Below are 23,627 nucleotides of genomic sequence, written 5' to 3' on the forward strand. Positions count from 1 at the left end.
GGTTCAGGTGTTCCCTGTAAGGGCCTGGTGAAGGTTCAGCCATTTGGTCTGCCTTTAGGAAGTAGAATTTTATGGTACCATCTAAGGCACTTTTTTTTTTTTAAACCAGGGTTATAGCCATTTTCCTAGGGCCAACTGCAACAACTTAAGGACTCTAGATCCCAGATACCATGCTCAGGACAAAAACAGCCAGGGGTCTGGTACTTGAAGGACAGAATGTAGTACACTGTTTCAGGAATCAATGAAACAATCTAGTCACCTTGATGAAAAGCCACGGAATCCAGGTATGAGGGTGTCAGATGTTTGGGCTTAGAAGTCTTTGTGCACAGAGCTTTGGGGTCAACTGGCATAGATAATTGAGGATGAATGGACATTGGCCAATGAGACAGATATAGGGGTTCAGACTACCATCCACACGTTCTGTGGTAGGCTTATGGGCCACAGCCTTCTGAACAGGGTCACATTTGGGGAGAGAGAACATTTGCATTATGAGGCTCTTCATGTACTCAATTCCCAAGAGGTGGGATTATAGTTTATACCAGCACAGCCCTTTCACATTGCACTGAGGATGGAACCCAGGGCATTAAGAATGTGACAGACCTTGAGTAAACTGCAGAGTGAGGGGCTCATTTCTCTTTCCATGTTCCCTTTATTTCCCCTGTTACCAAACTGACTGACTCCTTCCATAGGCCGTGCCTCTACCCTCAGGCCTGCATAATTTCACCTGAACTTCTGTTGTAGTCAGCTTCAAGGTACTGGGAAGAAATGTCCACCAGATACAGTTTTGGGGGAGGAACGGTTCAGGCTTACAGATTCAGGGGAAGTTCCATCAATGGCAGAAGAAGCTGCCTCCCTTTCATAGGTCCAAGCAGAGGGGAACACTGAACAGCCAGTGCCACAAGTAAGCAGGAACCGCCAGAACTGAAGCTGCTCTCTCCACACACCTTTGCTCTGGAAATGAAGATCTGCCCCCAAGCAAACCCTAGGGCTGGACTCAGACCCACATCTAGTGACACCACCTCCAGCGAGGCATCTGGACACCCAGGTTACAAGCATATGTAATAATTTGGTTTTTCAAGGTAGAGTCTCACTGTACAGATCATACATGTACATATGTACAAATATATTACAGGTCTGCACCATCATGCCTAACTTGAAGGTGAGAGTTGAAGCCAGTTCTAAACACCCTTCTCTGTTTCATCTTAACAGAACAATGACATGAACATCCACAGAAAGGAATGGAGAAGGGTTGAGGCCTCTGTACAAAGCTGCATATGGAATCCCACCTCTGGGTGAAGTAACTCACAAGGGAAGGGCCTCATCAAAATGACGCAGTGAAGAAGTAGGGATTGGGATTCTAATCCATGTTCCAGTGACCTGAGACCTTCACAGAAATGCCTCCTGGGAAAGAGGTGGTGAAACAGAGACAATAAGGAAGAAGGACCATTGACAACAGAGAGGAAGGAGATGGGGTTCACATGCTTACAGCTTCACAGAGAGATGTCACGGAGACTCAGAGACAGACACCCAGAGACACAAACCCAGTCACATGCAGGTCAACTGACTTGTGGTGGGACTGGGAGTGCACAGGGTGGCAGGGTTCCAGAATACAAATGTGGCAGGTGGGTGACATCTGCAGTATCTGGGCCAGAGGAAGATCCCTAACCTAATAGAAGTCCCTTAATATTAGGCAGCAGCAGTTCTCAAGGCACAATAACCTCCCAGCGCTCTTAAGGGCCCAACAGGAGCTGTGGATGAGGATCTGGGGGCCATGCACGCCTGGTCAAAGAATACTGCTGCTGCTTGCACTGTCTTGCTGCTCTTCTAGTGCTCCCAGCCCACCCTGCCCTAGCACCTGCGCATCTGCAGCACTATTCCTAATGCCAGTTCTCATGATAACAGCCGCCAAAGGTCTGTGGTTCCTACCAAGGATCTAGTCAGGCCAGAAGCCCTGTAATGCCAGACTGGATGACATTGGAGGTTTCCGTCTGAGATCACTGGAACAGGGATACTATAGTGCCTGGACCTCAAACATGGGGTTCTACACAGCTGCCTGGTACAATGGAACCTGAGGACCCAGGCACAGATAGGAGATTGTCTAGACAAAGGCTACACTGCTGTCCAACCCAGATATGGAGATGCCAAAGTGCTGGGGAGGGGTCAGGGACTCGGGGCTGAAACCCCCACTTAGTGGCATAGCCAAGGGGCAGGCAGGGGTAGGGGCTAGTGTTGCAGATTTGGGAAACGGAGCATCCTTCCCCTGAGTCAGAATATTGGACTCACACTCCAGGCCAGGGCTATCCAGACAGGGCTGCAGTGTCAGCTGAGGTTCCCTCAGAGACAGCACCAGAAGCACAGGGTTCCCGGAGCCCAGCCTGGTCACAACTCCATGCGGAGGAGACAATAACACAGCGGCCCAAACGGAGCGCTCGGACCTGGGGCTCTGGAGCGCATGACCGGGACCCGCCGCCGCCTCCAGCTCCAGGGCTTACTGGTCTCCTACCTCCCAACTCAGGACGCCAACTGCTTCTCAGCGCTTCAGGACACGCAGCTTCCACCCACGGCCACCAGCGCCATCCACCAGGCGGATCCCACAAGCTCACGTGGGAGTTCATTGGCTGCTGACTCCGTCCACTTTTCCTCACTCAAGGGGGCGGGCCTGACGTGCTGTCCAATAGTCTTCCCGCGTGGAGACCGTCCATCCAATCAGACGCGCCAACCTCGCGCCGGGGGCGGGGCTTCCACAGCCTGGCGGAAGTCTCTCCTGAGCCAGGTTTCTTCCAGGCGTCGTGGGAGGCGTTTCCACGTTGTGTTTCTTGTCCCGGGTCTGTGGAGATTGAGTCCCGGTCTCCGTGTTTCTGCGCCTCGGGGTGTGCGGAGACCCACGAGGACGCCAGATGCCCGGACAGCAGGAAATGGTGAGGATATGAATGACCAAGGGGATAGTAGTTTGTTCTGGCAGGAGAGATGGCTCAGCGATTAACGCGCTGGCGTGCAGAACCTAATGACCTGAGTTCACTTTCTCAGTACCCATGTAAAGCCAGATGTACAAAGTGACATATGCATCTGGAGTTCGTTTGCAGGTGCTGGAGACCCTGGTGCACCCCTTTTTGCTCTTTCCTTTATCTCTCTCTCTCTCTCTCTCTCTCTCTCGCTTGCTCACTCTCGCTCTCTTGCTCTCTTGCTCTCTCCTTGCAAATAAATACCGAGAAAAGGTGAATTTTAGAGATAGTTTATTCTGGAGCCAAATATGAGTGACCATGGCCTGGAAACACAGATTTAGGTCACTGCAAATTCCATGTTCCCACATGTTAACAATTTCATGAAGGTTTCATAGTTACAGAATAAAAGAAAGTCATAAATCAAGGCACTTTTACAATACATTGGCTGACCATTAGGTTGGTGGGTTACAGCAAAACACAGAAATCTCCACCATAGGCCTCAGATCTATTTGATGATATTCTTAGCCCTTGGGTTGGTGGAAGCTGGGGTCTGTTCCTGCACTCCAAAAAGGATTTCACCAGGATGTTAGGTCAGTCACAGGGGTGAGCAACAATGGCTATTGAGGGGCTAAAGGAAGCCCAAGGAAATTAGGCTCTGACTTGCAACATTCCATCTCTCTGATCACAGGAGTTTTCTCACTCCCTTCAGCCTTGCTGGAAGTAGGTGTGACAGATGCAGCACTTTCCCGGGAACTTTAGTTTACACTTGGGTCCTGAATTCTGTCCCCCAATATCTCTTGATGCTCAACTCTGTGGGACTTTAATATCTGGCTTCCAGGCTGTGACAACCTGATGTCTGGATTATATTTCCCTCCGTGGGACATAAGGTTCCACTCTGCATCCTAGCTACCAGAACTCCTGTTTGAGTCCTGAGTTCTGTCTCTAGTGATCTTAGGTGATGCCCACTTGGCTAGAGTCTCAGGGGGCTTTTCACCTTGACCTGGCTAGACTGTCCCTGGCTCTGAAGTCCCTTGTATTGAAACAGGGTATTAGTGGTTCAGGAAAGTCCTTAAAACCCAACCTTAGGTTCATCTCTACTTTTAACCAACAAATTGAATAAATAATACTGAGAAGGATCATTATTAAATTATTACTATTTATTGAAGGAAACATAGAACCAAGGGAAGGAAAATGAATATATCCATGTGGTCTGAGAGCCCACGTGGTGGGCCTGGAAAAACCATCAAAAGAGACACAGCAAGATAAAGTCTCAGTTTGTATTCCAAGCAAGCACTTTAACTAATAAGCTATCTCCCTTGCTCTAAGAATTTTTTAGGTATATATATATTTTTAATTTATTTATTAGTGGTGTCTTTCTAACACTCTCAAACTGAATATAAAGCCTGGTCTGGTAAATGACTTGGGTCACCCCTGCTCGTGTGTTTGGTTACTTAAGGTTGCTTGATTCCAGGAGAAACGCGTGCAGACATATCTTCCCTTCTTACCTACTTCTAGGATTTCCCTCTCATTGTGTTGTTAAAGGAAACCAGGAGAGGGGGCATAAGCCTAAGTTCAAACCTTGTTCCTTTTTTTTTCCAAAGGGAATAAGACATTATTCTGGAGCTAAATATGAGTGACTATGGCCCAGGAATCTATGTTACTCCAAGCCCCATGTTCCAACATGTGAACAGTTCCATGAAATTTTTTATGGTAACCTAACAAAGAGAGTTACAAATCTAGACATTTTTCAGACACAATGCTGGGAACATCAGTTACGGTGGTTTACAAAATGCAGGGAATCTCTTTGATAGGCCTCAGGTGCCAGCGGTGTCGCTCTGAACCTTTGGGCTGGTGGAAGCTACTGGTTTGGTAGTACATTCCAAAAGAACCTACCTAGTGGTCACAGGGTATGGAGACACACAGCGTTAGACAGTGCATGACCACTGATGAGACAGAAGGAAGCCCATGAGAAACTGGCTTTGGATTTATCCGTAACATTCATTCCAGCTCCCCACAACCACTGACGCTCTAATCAGTTTCTTTCTGGGAACCTGAGTTCATGCTTGCAGTTAGTTACAAGTAGCCTATTGCCCTTACCAAAAAGGCTAGTTTTGGTTTACTTTTTATCTAGCAATGGAAGACCAGTGTTTGCAAATTTACCTACAGGCCATTTGGCGATTTTTCATTATCATAAGCATGTGGTTTATGCTGGTTGTTTTATTTATTTATTTTTGGAGATAGGATCTTGCTGTACGCCAGGCTGACTTAGAATTCGCTATGTAGTCTCGAGGTGGCTTCAAACTCACTGATCCACCTACCTCTGTCTCCCTAGTGCTGGGATTAAAGGTGTGCTCCAACACGCCTGGCTGTAGCTTTTTCCTTTTTTTTTTTTTTTTTTTTTTTTTTTTTTTTTGGTTTTTCGAGGTAGGGTCTCACTGTAGCTCAGGCTCACCTGGAATTCACTGTGTAGTCTCAGGGTGGCCTCAAACTCATGGTGATCCTCTTACCTCTGCCTCCTGAGTGCTGGGATTAAAGGCATACTATATTATGTTCTTAGTCCAGGCTACTGAGGAGAGAGAAGCAAGTGGAAGGATTGAATATTCCAGACCAGCCTGGGTTATTGACTTAAGTTCAAAGCAAACCTGGACAACTTAGTGAGATCTTAACACAAACAAACAGAAACCCATAAAAGAAGCAGGTCCAGTTAAATGGTAGAGGACCTGGCAGCCAGAGGGCCCTGTGTTCTATCCCAAGCACCTTCTCCTACAGGAATTCAGAAAAGCTAACCCCTTCTCATAAGACTTAATTTACTCTTCTGGTGATATACCTTCTGCCTGCCTGTGTGCCAGGGTTACCACAATGCAGAAGTAAAGAATTGTCTTGGAAAGACTGGAGGTCATTCCTTCTTTCTGTGATCTTCAGTCCCATGGGAGATGTAGAATGGAAACCGCTGCCAACTGTACAGAGAGTGGGAGAGAAGGAAGAGACAAGAGGGTGCAAATGTCTGAGAGGGAGGAGAAGGAGGAGGACAGAACAGAAGGGTGGGATTACGTGCTCCTGAAGCATGAAAGCTGGAAAGAACGGCACATCCTGGGATACTAGATGGTCTTCCTTGGGGGGGGGGCGGTTACACTACCCCATATGGAGGTGTGGGCTAGAACTTGTAGCATCCAGGCTGGCTAGAGCCCTTGTTGGCCCCTTTTAGAAAGTAAGACATTTGAAGACTGTCCTTTTGTTTAGGTAGTTTGAGGGCAGAACAGAGGAATACAGGTGACCTGGTGAGAGGATGACCATCAGACAGGCCATGTAATGTTGGGTGTCATGATCCTCATCCATAAATGGTGCACTGTAAGATTGTCCTGCTCACCTGTAATATGTGCACATGGAAAATCAGGCAGGATAATTGGGAGTTAAGGCTTGGGCTACTTAAAGAATCCTTGTATCAAATGGAAAAAAAAATATATACACACACACACACACACACGTGTGTGTGTGTGTGTGTATCAGCTTCCTATTCTAGAGTATGATCATCTGCTTCTTGCTCATGGTGTATTTCAAACAGTATTTTGTCATGTTTTTCTTTGGTCTGAATACTAGAGCAGTGGCTTATTAAAGAACTGGATTATTTGTGAATACTTCATATAAGAAGAAACCTTTCAAGTTTTACTAGACCACGTGTAAACAATCTCTGTGCTTCTCCTGTCTTCCCAGGGCACAGAACCTTATCAGGGTGCCTTTGAGTTGAGTGTCCCACCTGCAAAGCTTACAGGGCAATGAGTTCTCATCTCTGGTCTTCTGGGCCTCGGGTATCAGAAGTGCCTGATGCCAGGTGCCCACAGCAGTCATGCCTCTGCTGTCTTGGAGTATCTAATTCATATGAGGTCCTGGGGCCTCTCCTTGATAGCAGCCTGAGGTGAGTGTGGATCCTCTCAGGAGCACCTGGATGCCCTGCGGCTAGGAGACAGGTCCTTCTGTACCCTTACCTGAGAGTCACTTTGTTTTCATGTCTGCACTGTGATTCCATAGTGTTAATGTGAAGATGAATGCCAGGCTATTTTTTGAGAATTAAGTTTTCTGTGTATTTTGGTATACATACCAACAGTGGTGATTTTTGGATCATATGGTAGGTTGGTGTTTAAATTTTGAAGAAGCAGAATACTAGAAAAAAATCTCTGTATATTAACATTTCCTTTTTGAATACCCTTGTCACCTCAGACACTCATTTATTTATATATTTATATTTGAGAGAGAGAAAGAGAGGGGCAGATAGAGAATGGGTGCTCCAGGACCTCTAGCCACTGCACAAACTCCAGATGCATGTGCCGCCATATGCATCTGGCTTACGTGGGTCCTTGGGAGTTGAACCTAGGTCCTCTGGCTTTTCAGGGAAGCGCCTTAAGTCCTAAACCATCTCGCCAACCCTCCTCAAGAACTCTTAATCTGAGCCAGGCACACCTTTAATCACAACACTTGGGAGGCAGAGGTAGGTGGATCACTGTGAGTTCAAGGCCACCCTGAGACTACATAGTGAATTCCAGGTAAGCCTGAGCTAGAGACCCTACCACAAAAAAAAAAAAAAAAAAGAAACCACTCAGTCTGTCCCTGTTACTGACATTGCCATTCTGAGAAGTGAGACTTCAGAAAGTCTGCTCTTTTGCTCACTGTCTGGTAAGAATTCTTTAGAATCTAAGCTACCTGATATCCTCTGGAATAGAATCCTCATAGAAGTGTTCTTCTTTGAGTAGACATAGAGATCAGGGTTTTTCTACTCTCCTCTGCATTACTGCTGGGGAATTGAGACCAAGGGAGTGGTTACTTGTCAGCTAGAAACACTTGCTTTTCTGAGGTCCAGGTGGAATTTACATATACCAAGATCTCTTTTTCCCAGAATTGATGGCTTAATCTGTATTCTCTCAATAGACCATGTTAAAGCTGAGATGCTTAGTGCATGGCACCTTCATGGATGTTTCAGTGAGGTGAAAGTGGGCAGCAGAATTTGTATTGTAATTCCTTGGAAAATTTTAATCAAGAAATCATGTTTTCTTGAATTCCTACATTAACTCAGGAAACATACTCTAATTCATTTTCCTTTCTCCCATGATACAAATCAAGTGACACTTATTTTTTCAATATTTAATTTATTAATTTGAGAGAGAGAGAGAGAGGCAGATTGTGTGGACACACCAGGGCTTCCAGCCACTGCAAATGAACTCCAGATGTATGCACACCTTGTGCATGTGGCTTACACGGGTACTGGGCAATTGAACCTGGTTCCTCAGGCTTCCCAGGCAAACAACTTAACTTCTAAGCCATCTCTCCAGCCCTCCATTGACCTTCTAAGACACTTGTAAAACACATAGAGAGTGAACTCCCATCATGTGCTTCCAAGGCAGAGGATTTGGGTCAAAGAAAACCCTGTCATTGCAGGGGTCCTTGTCATTTGAGGACGTGTCTGTGGGCTTCACCTGGGAGGAGTGGCAGGAGCTGGATGCTGCCCAGAGGACCCTCTACAGGGATGTGATGCTGGAGAACTACAGCAGCCTGCTGTTCTTGGGTGAGTCTGACTCCCTGTACCTCTCATAGTAATTGCATTCTTTTTGGAATCATTGTTAACTTTTCATACTATTTCTGCATTACATATTTGTGACACATGGCTTTGCAGTACACTTATATCTGATGATTAGATAAAGGTCAGTGGTAAGTCAAAAGTAGTTTGTATTGGGAACCTTTAAAATCTCTCTGATAGTTATTTCAAATACTCAATTAACTGCTGTCAACCATGCATGTACTCCTTGTGTAGTCATGTAGATCATAAGTACTCATCACTTCCATATGCTGCCAAGTAATACTACGTATGTCCATTCCATGCCACCCTCTTCTATCACAGTCTTGTAACCACTGCTTAACTGTCTACTTCTTTCAGGTCAACTTTCATGAAAAAGCATGGCTTTTGTGCATGACAGATTATGTTTCCCTCTTTCCCTTACTGGGAACATAATGCACAACACCAGCTAAACACATATCTGGGAGAGTAGCTTTCTTTTATGCCACATGCATTAGAGAAAGGCAATTCAGATTCTCAGTTGAGCTGTCTTATGAAAGAAATTTTAACAGGCCCTTTCCCATGATCATAGTGTTAGATATCTGCTGTATGGTTCTCTTTACTGCTGTGACTTTGGGCCACTGTCTCCTGTGGGTCACCACGGCTGCTCCACTTTGAGAAGGTCATGGTTATATGAAGCCCAGAGGAAGTCACTATATACTATAATGTCTCACAATGCCCACCACTTCTGTCCACGTTACTGTATGTGCCCAAGCTTTCATTTGTTTCAGTGAGCGGTAGTTAGCAGGCAATATGTGTTACATGTTCTTTAGCTTTTCCTCTGTCCATGACCACCTGTGTTGATCACATGTCTTGGCTTCTGTGGATAGTTCTGTGATATACCCAGAACTGTAGGTTTCTCTACAAAATACGTATTTTCTTTGAATATATAGCATACATTGGGATAGTGGCAAAATGTCTTGTTCCTTATTTAGTTTTTTAAGTACTATTCATTTCTCTCTCTCTCTCTCTCTCTCTCCTTCTCTCCCTCCCCGTGTGTGTGTGTGTGTGTGTGTGTGTGTGTGTGTAGATTTGCCAGAGTCTCTTGCAGGTGCAAGTACCATATGTGTGTGTCCTTTTTTGCCTCTAGTTTACATGGGTGCCTTAGGAATTAAACCTTGCACTGTAGGCTCCCTTAAGCTCTCCTCTCTCTTCCCTACCTTATGGGCCCTTTCTAGCTTCATCATCTCTACTACTGACTAGTAATTACTCTAGTCATGTATAAATCAATACATTTGGCTGGGCATGGTGGCTCATGCCTTTAATCCCAGCATTTGGGAGGCAGAGGTAGGAGAATTGCCACAGATTCGGGGCCACCTGAGATTACACAGTGAATTCCAGGTCAGCATGGGCTAGAGTGAGACCCTACCTCAAAAAAAGAAAATAGTATACATTTCAAGCTAGGATCTACATGAGAGAGAATATGCAGCCTTTAACTTTCTGACCCTGGATTACCTTTTCTAGTATAATCCTTCCCTCCCCCCCCCCAGAGTTAGGGTTTCATTGTAGCTCAGACTGACCTGGAATTCACTATGTAGTATCTTGGTGGCCTTGAACTCATGGTGATCCTCCTACCTCTGCCTCCCACATGCTGGGATTAAATGTGTGTGCCACTATGCCCGGCTGGTATCTTTTTCAATGTAGCATTCGTACTTTCACTTTTCTTTACAGCTAAATAAATCTCCACTATGTAAACATTTCACTTCTTCATTACCCATTCATCAGTTAATGAGCACCTAAGTTGGTTCCATTTCCCAGCTATATGAATAGAGCAGCAGTAAACAAGGATGGGTAAGTCCCTATAGTACTGAGCATATATGGCAAGAATTACTTTAGCTGGACCATATGGTAAATCTATTTTTAGCTATGTCTGGAACCTCCACACTGACTTCCACAGTGGCTACACCAGTTTACAATCCCACCAACAATGGAGAAAGGTTCTACTTTCCTCATACACCTGCAAGCATTTATTGTCTTTTGATGATAGCCATTCTGATTGGAGTGAAGTGGAATCTCAACATCAGTTTAACCTGCATTAACTTAATGGCTAAGGGTAGCACCATGTTTTTTTTTTTTAATTTTTTATTTATTTATTTGAGAGCGACAGACACAGAGAGAAAGACAGATAGAGGGAGAGACAGAGAATGGGCACGCCAGGGCCTCCAGCCTCTGCAAACGAACTCCAGACACGTGCGCCCCCTTGTGCATCTGGCTAACGTGGAACTTGGGGAACCGAGCCTCGAACCAGGGTCCTTAGGCTTCACAGGCGAGCGCTTAACTGCTAAGCCATCTCTCCAGCCCCACCATGTTTTTTAATGTGTATTGGCCATTTGTGTTTCTTTTGAGAACTCTGTATTCACTCCAATAGCCCATTTGTATGGAGTTGTTTGGTTGCTATTTATGTTTCTTTTGCTTTTGTTTTTGTTTTTATTTTAGATATTTGTATATCATAGATATTAATCCTCAGATGGATAAATGGCAAAGATATTTTCCAATTCTATAGGCTGGTTTTGTATTCACAGTATCCTTTCCTGTAGGAAACCCCTTTTAACTTCATGAGGCTTAGCAGTTGATTAGTGCCCTCCCTTTCTGAAGGACAAGGGTTCTATTCAGAAGGTTTTGCTTATCCCTATATGTTCAAGCATTTCCCGTACTTTTTCCTCTATGACTTTCGATTTCAGGTATAGAGTAGATTCTTGTGCATGAATAGTAATCTATTTTGGTTCATATAAATACAGTTTTGCTAGCACCACTTTTTAAAGAAGCTGTCTTTTGTCCAGTGAATACTTGTGTCAAAATCAGATGGCTGTAGGTACCTAGATTTAAATCTTTGTGCTCTACTTTGATCTTCATATCAGTTTTTGTGCCAGCGTCATGCTGTTTTGTTACTATAGATCTATAACATATCTTAAAATCAGGTATGATACTATAACCAGTCTTATTTTTCTTGCTCAGAATTGCTTTGGCTATTCTGGGTTTTTGGTGCTTCCAGATGAATTTTTGGAATTTTTTTTATTTCACTGAAGAATGCCATTAGAATTTTAATGGGGATTGTATTTAATCTTTAGACTGCTTTTTGTACGATAGACTCAGTATTAATTCTTTAAATCCATGAATATTTGATGTCTTTCCATTTTGTCTTGTCTTTTTTAAATTTCTGTCTTGATTGTATAAAATTTTGTGGGGTTTTATGAGTTTGGAGGGATTGGGGTTTTGGTTTATTTTGGGGAGGGTTGAGGTAGTGTCATGCTCTAGTCCAGGCTAACCTGGAATTCCTTATGTAGTCTCAGGGTGGCCTTGAACTCACAGTGATCCTCCTAGCTCTCCCTCCCAAGTGCTGGAATTAAAGGCATGCACCACCATGCCCACTTAAAGTTTTGACTATAAAGATACTTCACCTCCTCAGTTTTATTTATTAATTTATTCCAAGGTGCCGTGTGTGTGTGTGTGTGTGTGTGTGTGTGTGTGTGTGTGTATGTGTGTGTGTGTTAACTGTGAATTGTGAATGGGAGTATTTCCATGATTTCATGCTGAGCACATTTACTATTGGTATATAGGGAGGATACTAATTTCTGCATGTTAATTTTGCAGCTGCTACTTCGCTAAACATTTATCTGTTGTTTTCTGGTAAGATCTTTGGGATCTCTTATATAGAATCATATCTCCTGTGAATAATGATAATTTGTCTTCCATCTTTCCTACATGTATCACTGTTATTTATGCCCCCTATCTTATTGCTGTAGCTAAGACTTTTAGTACTATCTTAAATAAAAGTGAAGAAAATGGCCATCCTTGACTTGTTTCTCATTTTAGTGAAACTGCTTTGAGTTTTTCCCCATTTATTCTAATGTTGGGCATAGATTTATCATAAATATCCATTATTATGTTAAGATATGCTCCTTCTACTGCCCATTTCTTTAGTGCTTTTTATCATGTAGGGATGGTGAATTTTGTTATGTTTTTGTGTGTCTGTACAGTTGGTCATGCGATTCTTGTGTTTGAGTCCATTTATATGGTGTAGTAGTTTATTGATTTGCATATGTTGAATCTCTGGAAATAATTCCCACTTCATCAGGGTGAATAATGTGCTCCTGCATTCTGTTTGCCAGAATATTGTTGAGAATTTTTGCATCTATGTCTATGAGGGAGATTGGTCTCTGGCTTTCTTTTTTTTTTATGTGGTTTTGGTGTCAAAGTAATGCTACCTTTTGTAAAAGAAATATGATATAATCTTCTGTATGCCAAGCTGATCAGTGTCTCTCATGGAAAAATACTGGATGTCATAATTCTTTAAAATAAAACTACAATATAAAAGAAAGAAGAAAAAAGAAATATGGTAGTGTTTCTTTTTTTATTTTATGAAATAGTTTGAGAAGTGTTAGTGTTGATTCTTTTGTGAAGGTCTGTTTAAATTCATCAGTGAGTCCATTGTGCCTGGAATTCTTTTTAGTTTGGAGTTTTGTCTTATTAATGTTTTGACCTCATTACAAGTTACAGTTCTGTTTAAATGGATTAATCTCATTTTGATAAGACATTAATCTCTATTTGATAAGACATATATCTAGAGATCCATCTCACTCTATGTCAGGCTTTCCTGCAACTTATTCTGTAGTCCTAGGCTGGCCCCCAACTCATAATGATCCTCCTGCCTCTTATCTCCTGAGTGCTGACATTAAAAGCATGCATCACCATACCCAACTGGTTAGTTTGTTTCTGAGGTCTCCTGTATGTGCTTTTCATTCTCTTCATACTTTGGTATGAAGAGAATACCCTCAAGTATTTTCTATAGAGCTCGCTTAGTGGTCATGCATTCATTTTGTCAGTTGTTATGGTGGAATGTTTTTGTTTTTCCAGTTGTGACAGACAGCTTTGCTGCATATAGTAGCCTGGGTTGGCAGTTGTTGTCTATCATAACTTGTAATACATCACTCCAAGCTCTTCTATATTACCATGAAATTTTATGTCACTGGTAAGTTATATTTTAGTCAGTGAAGAGTGTAAGTGTAAGTACTCTGTACCACAAGTCTCCTAATGCACTGATCCTAGCACAGTTCCGGAACTGGAGCTGCCATCTTCTGTTTTGATATAATTTGTATATCATTTCCCACTTGCAGGATGTTGCATGGCCAAGTCTGAGTTGATCATCAAGTTGGAGCATGGATTTGGGCCATGGAGGGTAACAGAAACCTCAGTCTGGAGCCCACCAGGTCAGTCATGACTGCTGAGCAAGGATGTCAGTAAGAAAGGATCATATCAAATATCAGTTATATTGAGTTGTTTTTACCAACTTTTATCCAAACCCAGTCCTGTAAACAGATATTCTTGTACATCAGAAATCTCCTATCTATTGTTTCAGGGTTTGATTGGATTAATCATTGCTTTCTTTTCCATAATTTCTCTTTTATTCTTTTCTACATTTAAAAAAATGAATTAATTTGAAAGAGAATATGAGAGTAATAATGGACTTGATCTATCAATGGCCTGTGTTCACAGCTTGTGCTGCCTTCTTACCTTCTAGCTCTGGCGAAGTAACCAAGAGCTTTGATAGAAGTCTGCCTTGTTATGGGGACCCCATGGCAGCTCACTGTGGGGCATAACCCATTTCCAGCATGGGGAATTATGACCTAGAACCCATGCTTTTAGGGCTAGGCTTTCTCCTCCCTTTCTGGGGCCCTTCTGCCTAGACGATACCCCTTCACTCCTATTGAGGGTCATATCTTAGTTTTCTATCCATAAGAAAGGTTTTCATGGTACTAATTCATGTTGGCAGTAATTTGTATAAATTCTCCCTACCCTCCTATCTTCCTTCTCCCACAACCCTTGTACCTCCTATTATCTGTTTCTCCAGTGTCCTGTCAAGTATACTCACAACATAAGCTGTGGCAATCCTCCTGCCTCTGCCTCCCAAGTACTGGGATTAAAGGCATGTGCCACTATGCATGGCAGTTTGACTTTTTATTGCTTAGTTTTTTCCATTCTTTATATATTCTAGATATTAAACCTCTGTCAGATTTATAGCTTGCAAAGATTTTCTCCCAATCTGTCAGATGTCTTATTGACTGTTGGTGATTTGCTTATCTGTACAGTTGCTTTTGAGAAACATGAGATCACATTGGATGTGTGTCTCATTGTCTGGGCTGCCAGGGTCTTATTCAGAAAGTCTTCCCACTCCTGTATCTCAGACTGTTCTGCCTATTTTTTTCTCCTAATGTTTTAGAGTTTCGGGTCATATATTGAGGTTCTTGATCTCTCTGCAGTTGATTTTTGTGTAGGGTGAGAGAACAGGGTCTAGGTTCATTCTTCTACATATGGCTATCCAGTTTTCCTACACCTTTTGTTGAAAATGCTATCTTGACTCCAGCATGCATTTTTGGCCTCTTTGGAACAATAATGTAGCTGTAGTTAGAACTTATACCTGTATCTTTTATTCTATTCCATTGACATGTGTGTCTGTTTTTCTGCCAGTACCAAGATGTTTTTCTTTTTTTTTTTAATTTTTTTGTTTATTTTTATTTATTTATTTGACAGTAACAGACAGAGAGAGAAAGAGGCAGAGAGTAAGAGAAAGAGAATGGGCATGGCAGGGCTTCCAGCCACTGCAAACGAACTCCAGACACGTGCGCCCCCTTGTGTATCTGGCTAATGTGGGTCCTGGGGAATCAAGCCTCAAACCGGGGTCCTTAGGCTTCACAGGCAAGCGCTTAACTGCTAAGCCATCTCTCCAGCCCAAGATGTTTTTCTTACTATGACTTTATTGTATGTCTTGAAATCAAGGGTGGTGATGGCACCAGAGATCTTTCTACTGCAGACAATTTTGGCTATCTGAGATTTTTTTGTGCTTCTATATGAATTTAGAGACTATTTTTTCTAACCTTGTCAATAATGCTGCTAGAATTTTGATTGGAATTACTTTGGATTTATATATTGCTTATGGTTGGATAGTAATTTTCATGATTTTATTTCTTCCAATCCATTGACACAGGGAGGTCTTACCATCATCCATCTCTTCCTCCATTTCTTTCTTCAGGGATTTTATGTTTTAATGGTAGAGGTCATTGACCTCCTTGGTTAGAAATATTTCAAGGTATTCAGGATTTTTTTTTTCCTTTGGTAGGTGTTACAAATGGGAAAGCTTGCTGATTTTTATTCTCTGTATGTTTACCATCGGCATGTACAAAGGCTGCTGATTTTTGTGTGTTGATTTTTATTCCCCACCCTTTTCCTTAAAGAATTTATCATTTCTAGGAGTTTTTGGTGAAGTCTTTGAATCAGTTATGTAAAGAATTATGTTGTCTGCAAATAGGGCTGGTTTGACTTCTTACCTTCCAATTACATCCTTTCTATTCCTTTCTTTTAGCTTATTGCTTGATCTAAGATTTTAAGTACTATGTTTAAAAAAAAAAACAGGGGCTGGAGAGATGGCTTAGCGGTTAAGCGCTTGCCTGTGAAGCCTAAGGACCCCGGTTCGAGGCTCGGTTCCCCAGGTCCCACGTTAGCCAGATGCACAAGGGGGCGCACGCGTCTGGAGTTCGTTTGCAGAGGCTGGAAGCCCTGGCGCGCCCATTCTCTCTCTCTCCCTCTATCTGTCTTTCTCTCTGTGTCTGTCACTCTCAAATAAATAAATAAAAATTAAAAAAAAAAAAAAAACTCACGTGTGGGCTGGAGAGATGGCTTAGCGGTTAAGCGCTTGCCTGTGAAGCCTAAAGACCCCGGTTCGAGGCTCGACTCCCCAGGACCCATGTTAGCCAGATGCATAAGGGGGGCGCACGCATCTGGAGTTTGTTTGCAGTGGCTGGAGGCCCTGGCATGCCCGTTCTCTCTCCCTCTTTCTATCTGCCTCTTTCTGTCCCTGTCTCTCTCAAATAAATAAACAAGCAAAAATTTAAAAAAAAAAAAAACAGTGGGGAGCCGGGCATGGTGGTGCACACCTTTAATCCCAGCACTCAGGAAGCAGAGGTAGAAGGATCACCATGGTTTGAGGCCACCCTGAGACTACATAGTGAATCCCAGGTCAGCCTGAACTAGAGTGAAACTCTACCCTCGAACAACCAAAAACAAACAAACAAACAAAAAAACAGTGAGGAGAGTGGGAACCCTTTCTTGTTTCTGACCCCAACAGGAATGCTTCAAGTCTTTTCCCATTTAGAATGATATTAGGCCTTTGGTCTGATTTATATGGCCCTTATTATGTTGAGATATCAACTTACAGTAAGGTGGTTTTCTTATAGACAGCAAATAGATGGATCCATTTTTCTGTTTCAGCCTGTTTAACTGTGTCTAGTTTGTTTAAGGCAGGGTCTCGCTGAGGCACAGGCTGCCCTAGGACTCCCTCTGTACTCCCAGGCTGGCCTCAAACTCACAGCACTCCTTCTAACTCTGCCTCCCTAGTGCTGGGATTGAAGGCAGGCATCACCACACCCAGCCAAGCTGTGTCTCTTCACTGAGGAAACGAGTCCAATAATATTTAGTCATGACTGTGAGGTTCTACTTAATCTCTGAAACATTGAACACTTTGTGGAGTTTGGTGTTTAAGCTTTGTGTGTTTCTGTGTCCTTTCTAGATTTGATTGCTACTTTTCCCCTCTTGTTTTCTCTTGAGTTTGTTGCTTCTTCTTTTCTGTGTGGAATGTTAAATATATGCCATACTCTCTGTAGAATTGCTTTTGCTCTCATATATTCATATAGCTGGCATTTATCATGGAAAGTTTCCTTTCACCATCTATTATGAGAGGTAATTTTTTTCAGTATAGTAATTTGGATTGGCAGCTATGATCTTTTAAAATTTGAAATTCTCACCAGGTGTGGGGGTGCACATCTTTAAATATGTATATATATATTTTTAATTTTTTGTTCATTTTTATTTATTTGAGAGTGACAGAAAGAGAAAGAGGCAGAGAGAGAGAGAGAGAGAGAGAATGGGCACACCAGGGCCTCCAGCCACTGCAAACAAACTCTAAGACGCATGCGCCCCCTTGTGCCTCTGGCTAACGTGGGTCCTGGGGAATCAAGCCTCAAACCGGGGTCTTTAGGCTTCATAGGCAAGCGCTTAACTGATAAGCCATCTCTCCAGCCTAAATATGTATATGTTTTTATTTATTTGAGAGAGAAAGAAATAAACAGAAAGAGAGAGAGAATGGGTACGCCAGGGCCTCTGGCCACTGCAGACAAACTCCAGAATCATGTGCCCCCATGTGTAGCTGGCTTACATGGGTACTGGGAAATGAAACCTGGGTCCTTAGACTTCACAGGCAAACACCTTTACTGCTAAGCCATCTCTCACACCTTTAATTCCAGCACTCGGAAGACAGAAGTGAATTTGAGGCCATCCCATAGTGAATTCCATGTCAGCCTAGAATGTGGTGAGCCCTACCTCAAAAAAGAAAAAAAGAAAATTGAAACTCTCTGTTCCATTCCCTTCTGGCTTTTAGAGTTTCCACTGAAAAAATCAGAAATAATTCTGATAAGCTTACCTTTGTATGTAATAAGCTATTTCTCTCATGCAACTTTTATTATTCTCTATTTTCAGTGTTTACTTATAACTGTGATGTGACATGGAGAATTTCTTCTCTGATCCTGTCTGCTGAGTGTTCTACTAACCTCCTGTACCTGGATGGGTCTCTGTTTTGTGAGTTTAGGAAAATTTTCTTCAATGATTTTGTTGAAGATGCCCTCTAGGCTGTTGTCCTGTAATTCTTCCCCTTTTTGTATGCCCATGATCTGGATTTTTGGTTTTGGTTTTTTGAAGTAGGGTTTCACTCTTATCACAGTCTGATCTGGAATTCACCATGTAGTCTCAAGGTGGCCTCAAACTCATAGCATGCCTCCCTCCTCAGCCTCTCTAGTGCTGACATTAAAGGCATGCACCACCTAGGGTATTTAGGTTTTTCAATGTATCTTAAGTAATAACTGTAATGGAGCAAAATGTATAGTTATGACAAGTCTGTATTATTTCACAAGATCTATAAGGATATCATGGTACACAGTTACTATAGAATTACATAAACATGACTTGTGTAATTACTACCATTAGATGTTCCTAAAGTTGCTGGCCCAGTTGACACCATCCAGAATAATCAGAAGAACCATTTGTGTCAAGGTAGAATCATCAACAGCAAGACATTAAATGACAAAATGTTTGAAGTAAGTTTTTTGTTGTTTCCCAGTAATTTGTACATCAAAATATATACATTTTGCAGCCACCAATTTTTCATGTGTACTTTCAACATTGTTCTAATCTGAGCATGATGAATAGAAACTATTCAGTCAAGTTTCCTAAAGAACTTACTTAACTCAGCCTGAGCAGAATGTGTCGTTACTGAAGTGCTGGCTGTACAAGCATTTGGGCCTGAGTTTAGCTCCAGAGCACCTGTGTAGAATTAGCAGTTTGGTATCATGCACCTATAATATGTTCTCTGAGAAGATGGAAAAAACTAGATGTCTAGGGCTTGCTGCATAGGGGACACTACAAGAAATGGGAAGGTCCTGATTCAGTGTGACACCCTATCTCCAAAAGCGAGGGCCAGAGCCACTGAATAAGATACATAATATTGGCCTCTGATTTTGTAAAGCTGCGTATTTTTGCATGCACATGAAATTTACACAAACATGCACAAAACTACTATTTTTCCATAATGGGGCTAATAAGATGTGGGTTAGAAACAAAACCCAATAATTTTGATGTATTGACAACCTGTTAGACATCCTAACAATTTTCAGCTTCATAAAACACTCCAATTTCAGAAGAATTTTTTTCAGTTTATTTATTTGCAAGAAGATAGAGAGAATGGGCATGTCTTGGCCTCCCACCACTGCAGATGAACTCCAGATGAGTGGGCCACTTTGTCCATCTGGCTTTGTGTGGGTACTAGGGAATCAAACCTGGGTTCCTACCTAGGCTTTACAGGCAAGCGTCTCAGCCACTAAGCCATCTCTCCAGCCCTCATAGTGATATTTTAATGTGTGTGTATGTATAGAGACTTGATATGTGTAAATATGGTGCAAATGTATACTACTACATGTATATGGAGGTCGAGATTAGCCTTGAGATTCCCGCTTGTTCCTCCCTATAGAGACAGTGTCTCCCACTGTTTTTGCTTTCTTGCTTCTCTTGTGCAACAGTGTTACCTTGCCTATAAATTTCTGGGCACTCCGGCCTCAGTGTCTCATTTGTGATACACACATTAGGATCACAGATAAAAATGCCACTTTTGATTCTGTTTTGTGTAGATGTGGGGAAGTCAAACTTGGGCCTGTAGTCAGGAAGTGCATCTTTTAGCCACTGAACCATTTCCTCAGTCATTTCAGCACAGTTAACTGGGCACCCCATTGCAAACAAATATGAAGTTTTATATTAAATTATTAATTTGTGTCTGTTAAGTCCAGTAATTGAAAGTCAATTTATATGGCAGTTGTTTATATTTCTTAGTTAATAAATAATTTCATGTGATGTAGGATCATGTTCTGTAAATGACATTGTTCATATAGGAGAGACATAAAATTTGATTGTAAGACACTGTAGAAAGAAACATAACTCATAAAACATTAAAAAGCACATGATAGTTAAAAGCCTGGTGGGTGTATGAAATTGAACAATTTTTTTTCCTTTTTATCTGTAGTCTGAACTAAGCCTATACCAGAAAATCTACCAAGAAACAAAATGGAATAAAGGTAAAGCGTGTATGAAGATGTGTTTCCAGGAGTCACAGCACACAAGTAACATGTGTCAAACATGCAAAAAATCTTCATACCACATCTGTATTCACACTAAATGTCAGACAAGGGAGAATAATGAGTATGACTGTAAGGAACACAGAAAAATGTTCTTCAATTCAAGCCACACAGTTCCTTGACTCACACAAGAGAAAAGCCATATGCATGCTTGGAATGTGGGAAGGAATTCACACGGAAGGAGGCTCTTGTTCGTCATCAGAGATTTCATAGAGGTGAGAAGCCCTTTGAATGTGCAGACTGTGGGAAAGCTTTCTACATGAAGTCAGAACTCACTAAACATCAGAGAAGCCACACAGGTGAGAAGCCCTATGAATGTGCAGAATGTGGGAAAGCTTTCACTAGGAAGTCACATCTTACTATTCATGAGAGAAGGCATACAGATAAGAAGCCTTATGAATGTGCAGAGTGTGGGAAAAGTTTTATTACCAAGTGGTACCTCAGCAATCATCAGAGATTTCACACAGGTGAGAAGCCCTTTGAATGTGTGGAATGTGAGAAAGCTTTCTGCATGAAGTCAAAACTCACTAAACATCAGAGAATCCATATAGGTAAAAAGCCCTATAAATGTTCAAATTGTGGGAAAGGCTTCACTGCAAAGTGGTACCTCAGTAATCATGAGAGAACACATACAGGTGAGAAGCCTTATAAATGTATAGACTGTGGTAAAGGTTTCACTACAAAGTCATACCTCAGTAATCATGAGAGAACACATACAGGTGAGAAGCCTTATAAATGTACGCATTGTGGGAAAGATTTCACTACAAAATCCTACCTTAATCATCATCAGAAAACACATACAAGTGAGAGGTCCCATAAATGTACAGATTGTGGGAAAAGTTTCACTTTAAAGTGGTATCTCAATCTTCATCAGAGAAGGCATACAGGTGAGAAGCCTTATAAATGTACAGATTGCGGGAAAGGTTTCACTACAAAGTGGTACCTCTTTCATCATCAGAAAACACATAAGGGTGAGAAACAATTTAAATGTACGGTTTGTGGAAGAGGCTTCACTGTCAACAGGTACCTGACTCAACATCAAAGCAAATGTAAGAAAGCTTTCAGAAGGTAACCTCACTGTTCATGAGAAAGCTCACCCTGGTGTGAAGGCCTCTTAGTATACAGAACATGGAAAAGGTTTCTGTGACAATTCAGTACAAGCTTGTCAGCAGAACTTAAGAGTGAGAAGCCTTTCCCTTATAAGGATTACCTCGCTATAAGAGAAATTCACATATGTGTGAAGGTCTACGTGGGAAACTGAGTAGCAATAGTGAGGCATACATCACCATGATCTCTATGTTGAACATTTATGTCTATGTATAACCTGTAATCATCAGGAATTGGTGTAACTTGCAGAAAATTTAAAGGGTCTCATTGGATAAGACTGCTGCATTGTGACCAGTGTAATAAATTTCCCAATTATGTATTTTTCAACAGTGCCTGTTTAGTCTTTGAGCTCATATTGTATTTCAAGTTTTTCTCAAATTCATGATGTTCCTTCAGCCTCCCTATTGGTTTTACTAAAGGTATATGCCACTGTTCCCAGCACTAAATTACTTACTGGAGTAAAATAGCTGTTGAACCACTTCCACAGCACTCCATATCTGACAAGCACACTTGCTGTGCTTACGCAAGACCTGTTTGGATTCCAAGCTGTGGTTTGCTGTGCCTGTAACCCTGATTCTGTGAAGTGTGGGTAGACACAGGAGGATTTCACCCAGGCCAGCCTTGAAACAGCTATTTATACATCAAGCCCGAGACAGCCTCAAGGAAATAACTGTGAACAGAATGGTAATGGATGATATTCAACATGCTCTTCTGACCCCTGCTCATGCCCACTCCAGAATTTGAGAAATAGTATTTGAATGTTGATATTTAAATATGTATCTAGAATATATACTGTGAAATTTATACATACAAGTATGCATGTGTGCATGTATGTGTGTGGTAGGTGTGTATATATGATGATTGAGTGTGCCTCAGTGGTAGGGTGCATTCTTGAGCTTTATGATTATAATCACTGGCACACAGAAATTAAACTGAGATTTTATTGTTTGATTTTAATTTCACTGTGATGCATATTTGACAGAAACAACCTGAAGGTGAAAGGATTTGTTTCTCACCATGTACGTTTGATGTTAGTTTTCAGAAAAATATTGTTGAATAGGTAGCAAGATACTTGCACATGTATTGGGGGGGTTGGTTGATTGATTATGGAGTATCCCTCAGTGCAGCTTTGCAGGCAAGCGCCTTAACTGCTAAGCCATTTTTCCTAACCCTAACCCCATGGAAATTTCATACTTACCCCAAGGAGCATGACAGCAACGTTTCCTCATATTGTGAAGACAAGATTCATACAGCAGAGGAGAGCCCGGTTACCAGTGTTATTTTGAAGGTAGTTGTCCTGTCCAAGCAAGCTGCCCCTGTTGAATTCAAAATTATCTCCCAGACAGTGAAGGGCACAGTGAATTTCAGGACAGCCTGGGCTAGAGCCAGAACCCTGCCATGGGGAAGAAAATTCAGCTGACAGCTTATAGATTCTTACAGAAACCCCTCCCTCAGTGCAGTTGCTTTTAGATTATTCCTGTAGCTACCTCAGGAAATGACAGTGAAATTCCAACAGTACGAAGATTCACCAGTACAATGAGACAAGCTGAGTGCCTGTCACAAGATGAACCACCTTGACCACATCTGCCAAGGCCCAGGAGACCTTACAGAGGAAGTGGTGCTTAAAACACAACTTCTGCTGTGAATACTAGCCGGTCATCAGCTCCAAGAAGATGCCAGTTGAACCTGAGGACACTCGGAACTAATCAAGTCATATATCCAGAGATAACAGCAAGCTGAACTATTGAAATTTAGCTTGTAACACACCCACCCAAGCTCAGGGGTCATTGGGGAAAATGTGGGAAAGAGTATCTGTAGGCATTGACCCACCCCACAGAGGCTGACAGGTACGTTCATGACCCCATGGTAAATACCAATAATACCACTGAAGAGAGACCTCGGTGAAATGGCTGTGGAGAAGTGATAACCAACATGCAATTTGTTCATACAGAGAATTTCATATTTTAGTATAAAAGTAATTGTTAGGCCGGGCATGGTGGTGCACGCCTTTAATCCCAGCACTGAGGAGGCAGAGGTAGGAGGATGGCCATGAGTTTGAGGCCACCCTGAGACTACATAGTAAATTCCAGGTCAGCCTGAGCCAGAGTGAGACTCTACCTCAAAAAAACAAAAAAATGAAAAAGTAATTGTTGGCTATTGATACATTGTTAAACACAAGGTATGATGTGTCCTAGGTTTTCTCCTCACCCCCACCCCCAAGGCAGGGTCTTACTCTAGGCAGGATGCTCG

At 42.2% G+C, this 23,627-nt stretch overlaps 2 protein-coding genes across 3 annotated transcripts in view; both read left to right on the forward strand.

The window, feature by feature from the left end:
* Positions 1 to 21,709, forward strand: part of LOC101598585 (zinc finger protein 420-like) — a 65,560-nt gene extending 43,851 nt beyond the window's left edge. The window contains exon 6 of the mRNA XM_045150291.1: positions 20,390 to 21,709. Within this exon, the coding sequence (XP_045006226.1) occupies positions 20,390 to 21,342 (953 nt within the window). The 3' untranslated portion in view covers positions 21,343 to 21,709. The remainder of the gene's footprint in view (positions 1 to 20,389) is intronic.
* On the forward strand, positions 2,679 to 20,416 carry LOC123460804 (zinc finger protein 809-like). Of its 2 annotated transcripts, XM_045150288.1 has the most exons (5): positions 2,679 to 2,918; positions 8,370 to 8,496; positions 13,659 to 13,751; positions 18,574 to 18,683; positions 20,159 to 20,416. In XM_045150288.1, exons 1-5 carry the CDS (start codon positions 2,898 to 2,900, stop codon positions 20,390 to 20,392), a joined length of 585 nt encoding a protein of 194 aa, XP_045006223.1. In that variant the 5' UTR covers positions 2,679 to 2,897; the 3' UTR covers positions 20,393 to 20,416. The 2 variants fall into 2 exon arrangements, with proteins under 2 accessions (XP_045006223.1, XP_045006224.1); XM_045150289.1 differs by lacking the exon at positions 13,659 to 13,751.
* Positions 21,710 to 23,627: the final 1,918 nt, after the last annotated feature.

Source organism: Jaculus jaculus, chromosome 5 (genome assembly GCF_020740685.1).
Source record: "Jaculus jaculus isolate mJacJac1 chromosome 5, mJacJac1.mat.Y.cur, whole genome shotgun sequence".
NCBI classification, from domain to species: Eukaryota; Metazoa; Chordata; class Mammalia; order Rodentia; family Dipodidae; genus Jaculus; species Jaculus jaculus.

What these genes read in the sequence shown, in the direction of transcription:
- LOC123460804 (XM_045150288.1), top strand. Translation starts at nt 2,898, where the DNA reads ATGCCCGGACAGCAGGAAATG. An exon ending in TGCCCGGACAGCAGGAAATG is followed by an intron (nt 2,919 to 8,369) that starts GTGAGGATATGA and finishes CTGTCATTGCAG; the next exon opens with GGGTCCTTGTCATTTGAGGA. An exon ending in TAAATGACAAAATGTTTGAA is followed by an intron (nt 18,684 to 20,158) that starts GTAAGTTTTTTG and finishes TTTTATCTGTAG; the next exon opens with TCTGAACTAAGCCTATACCA.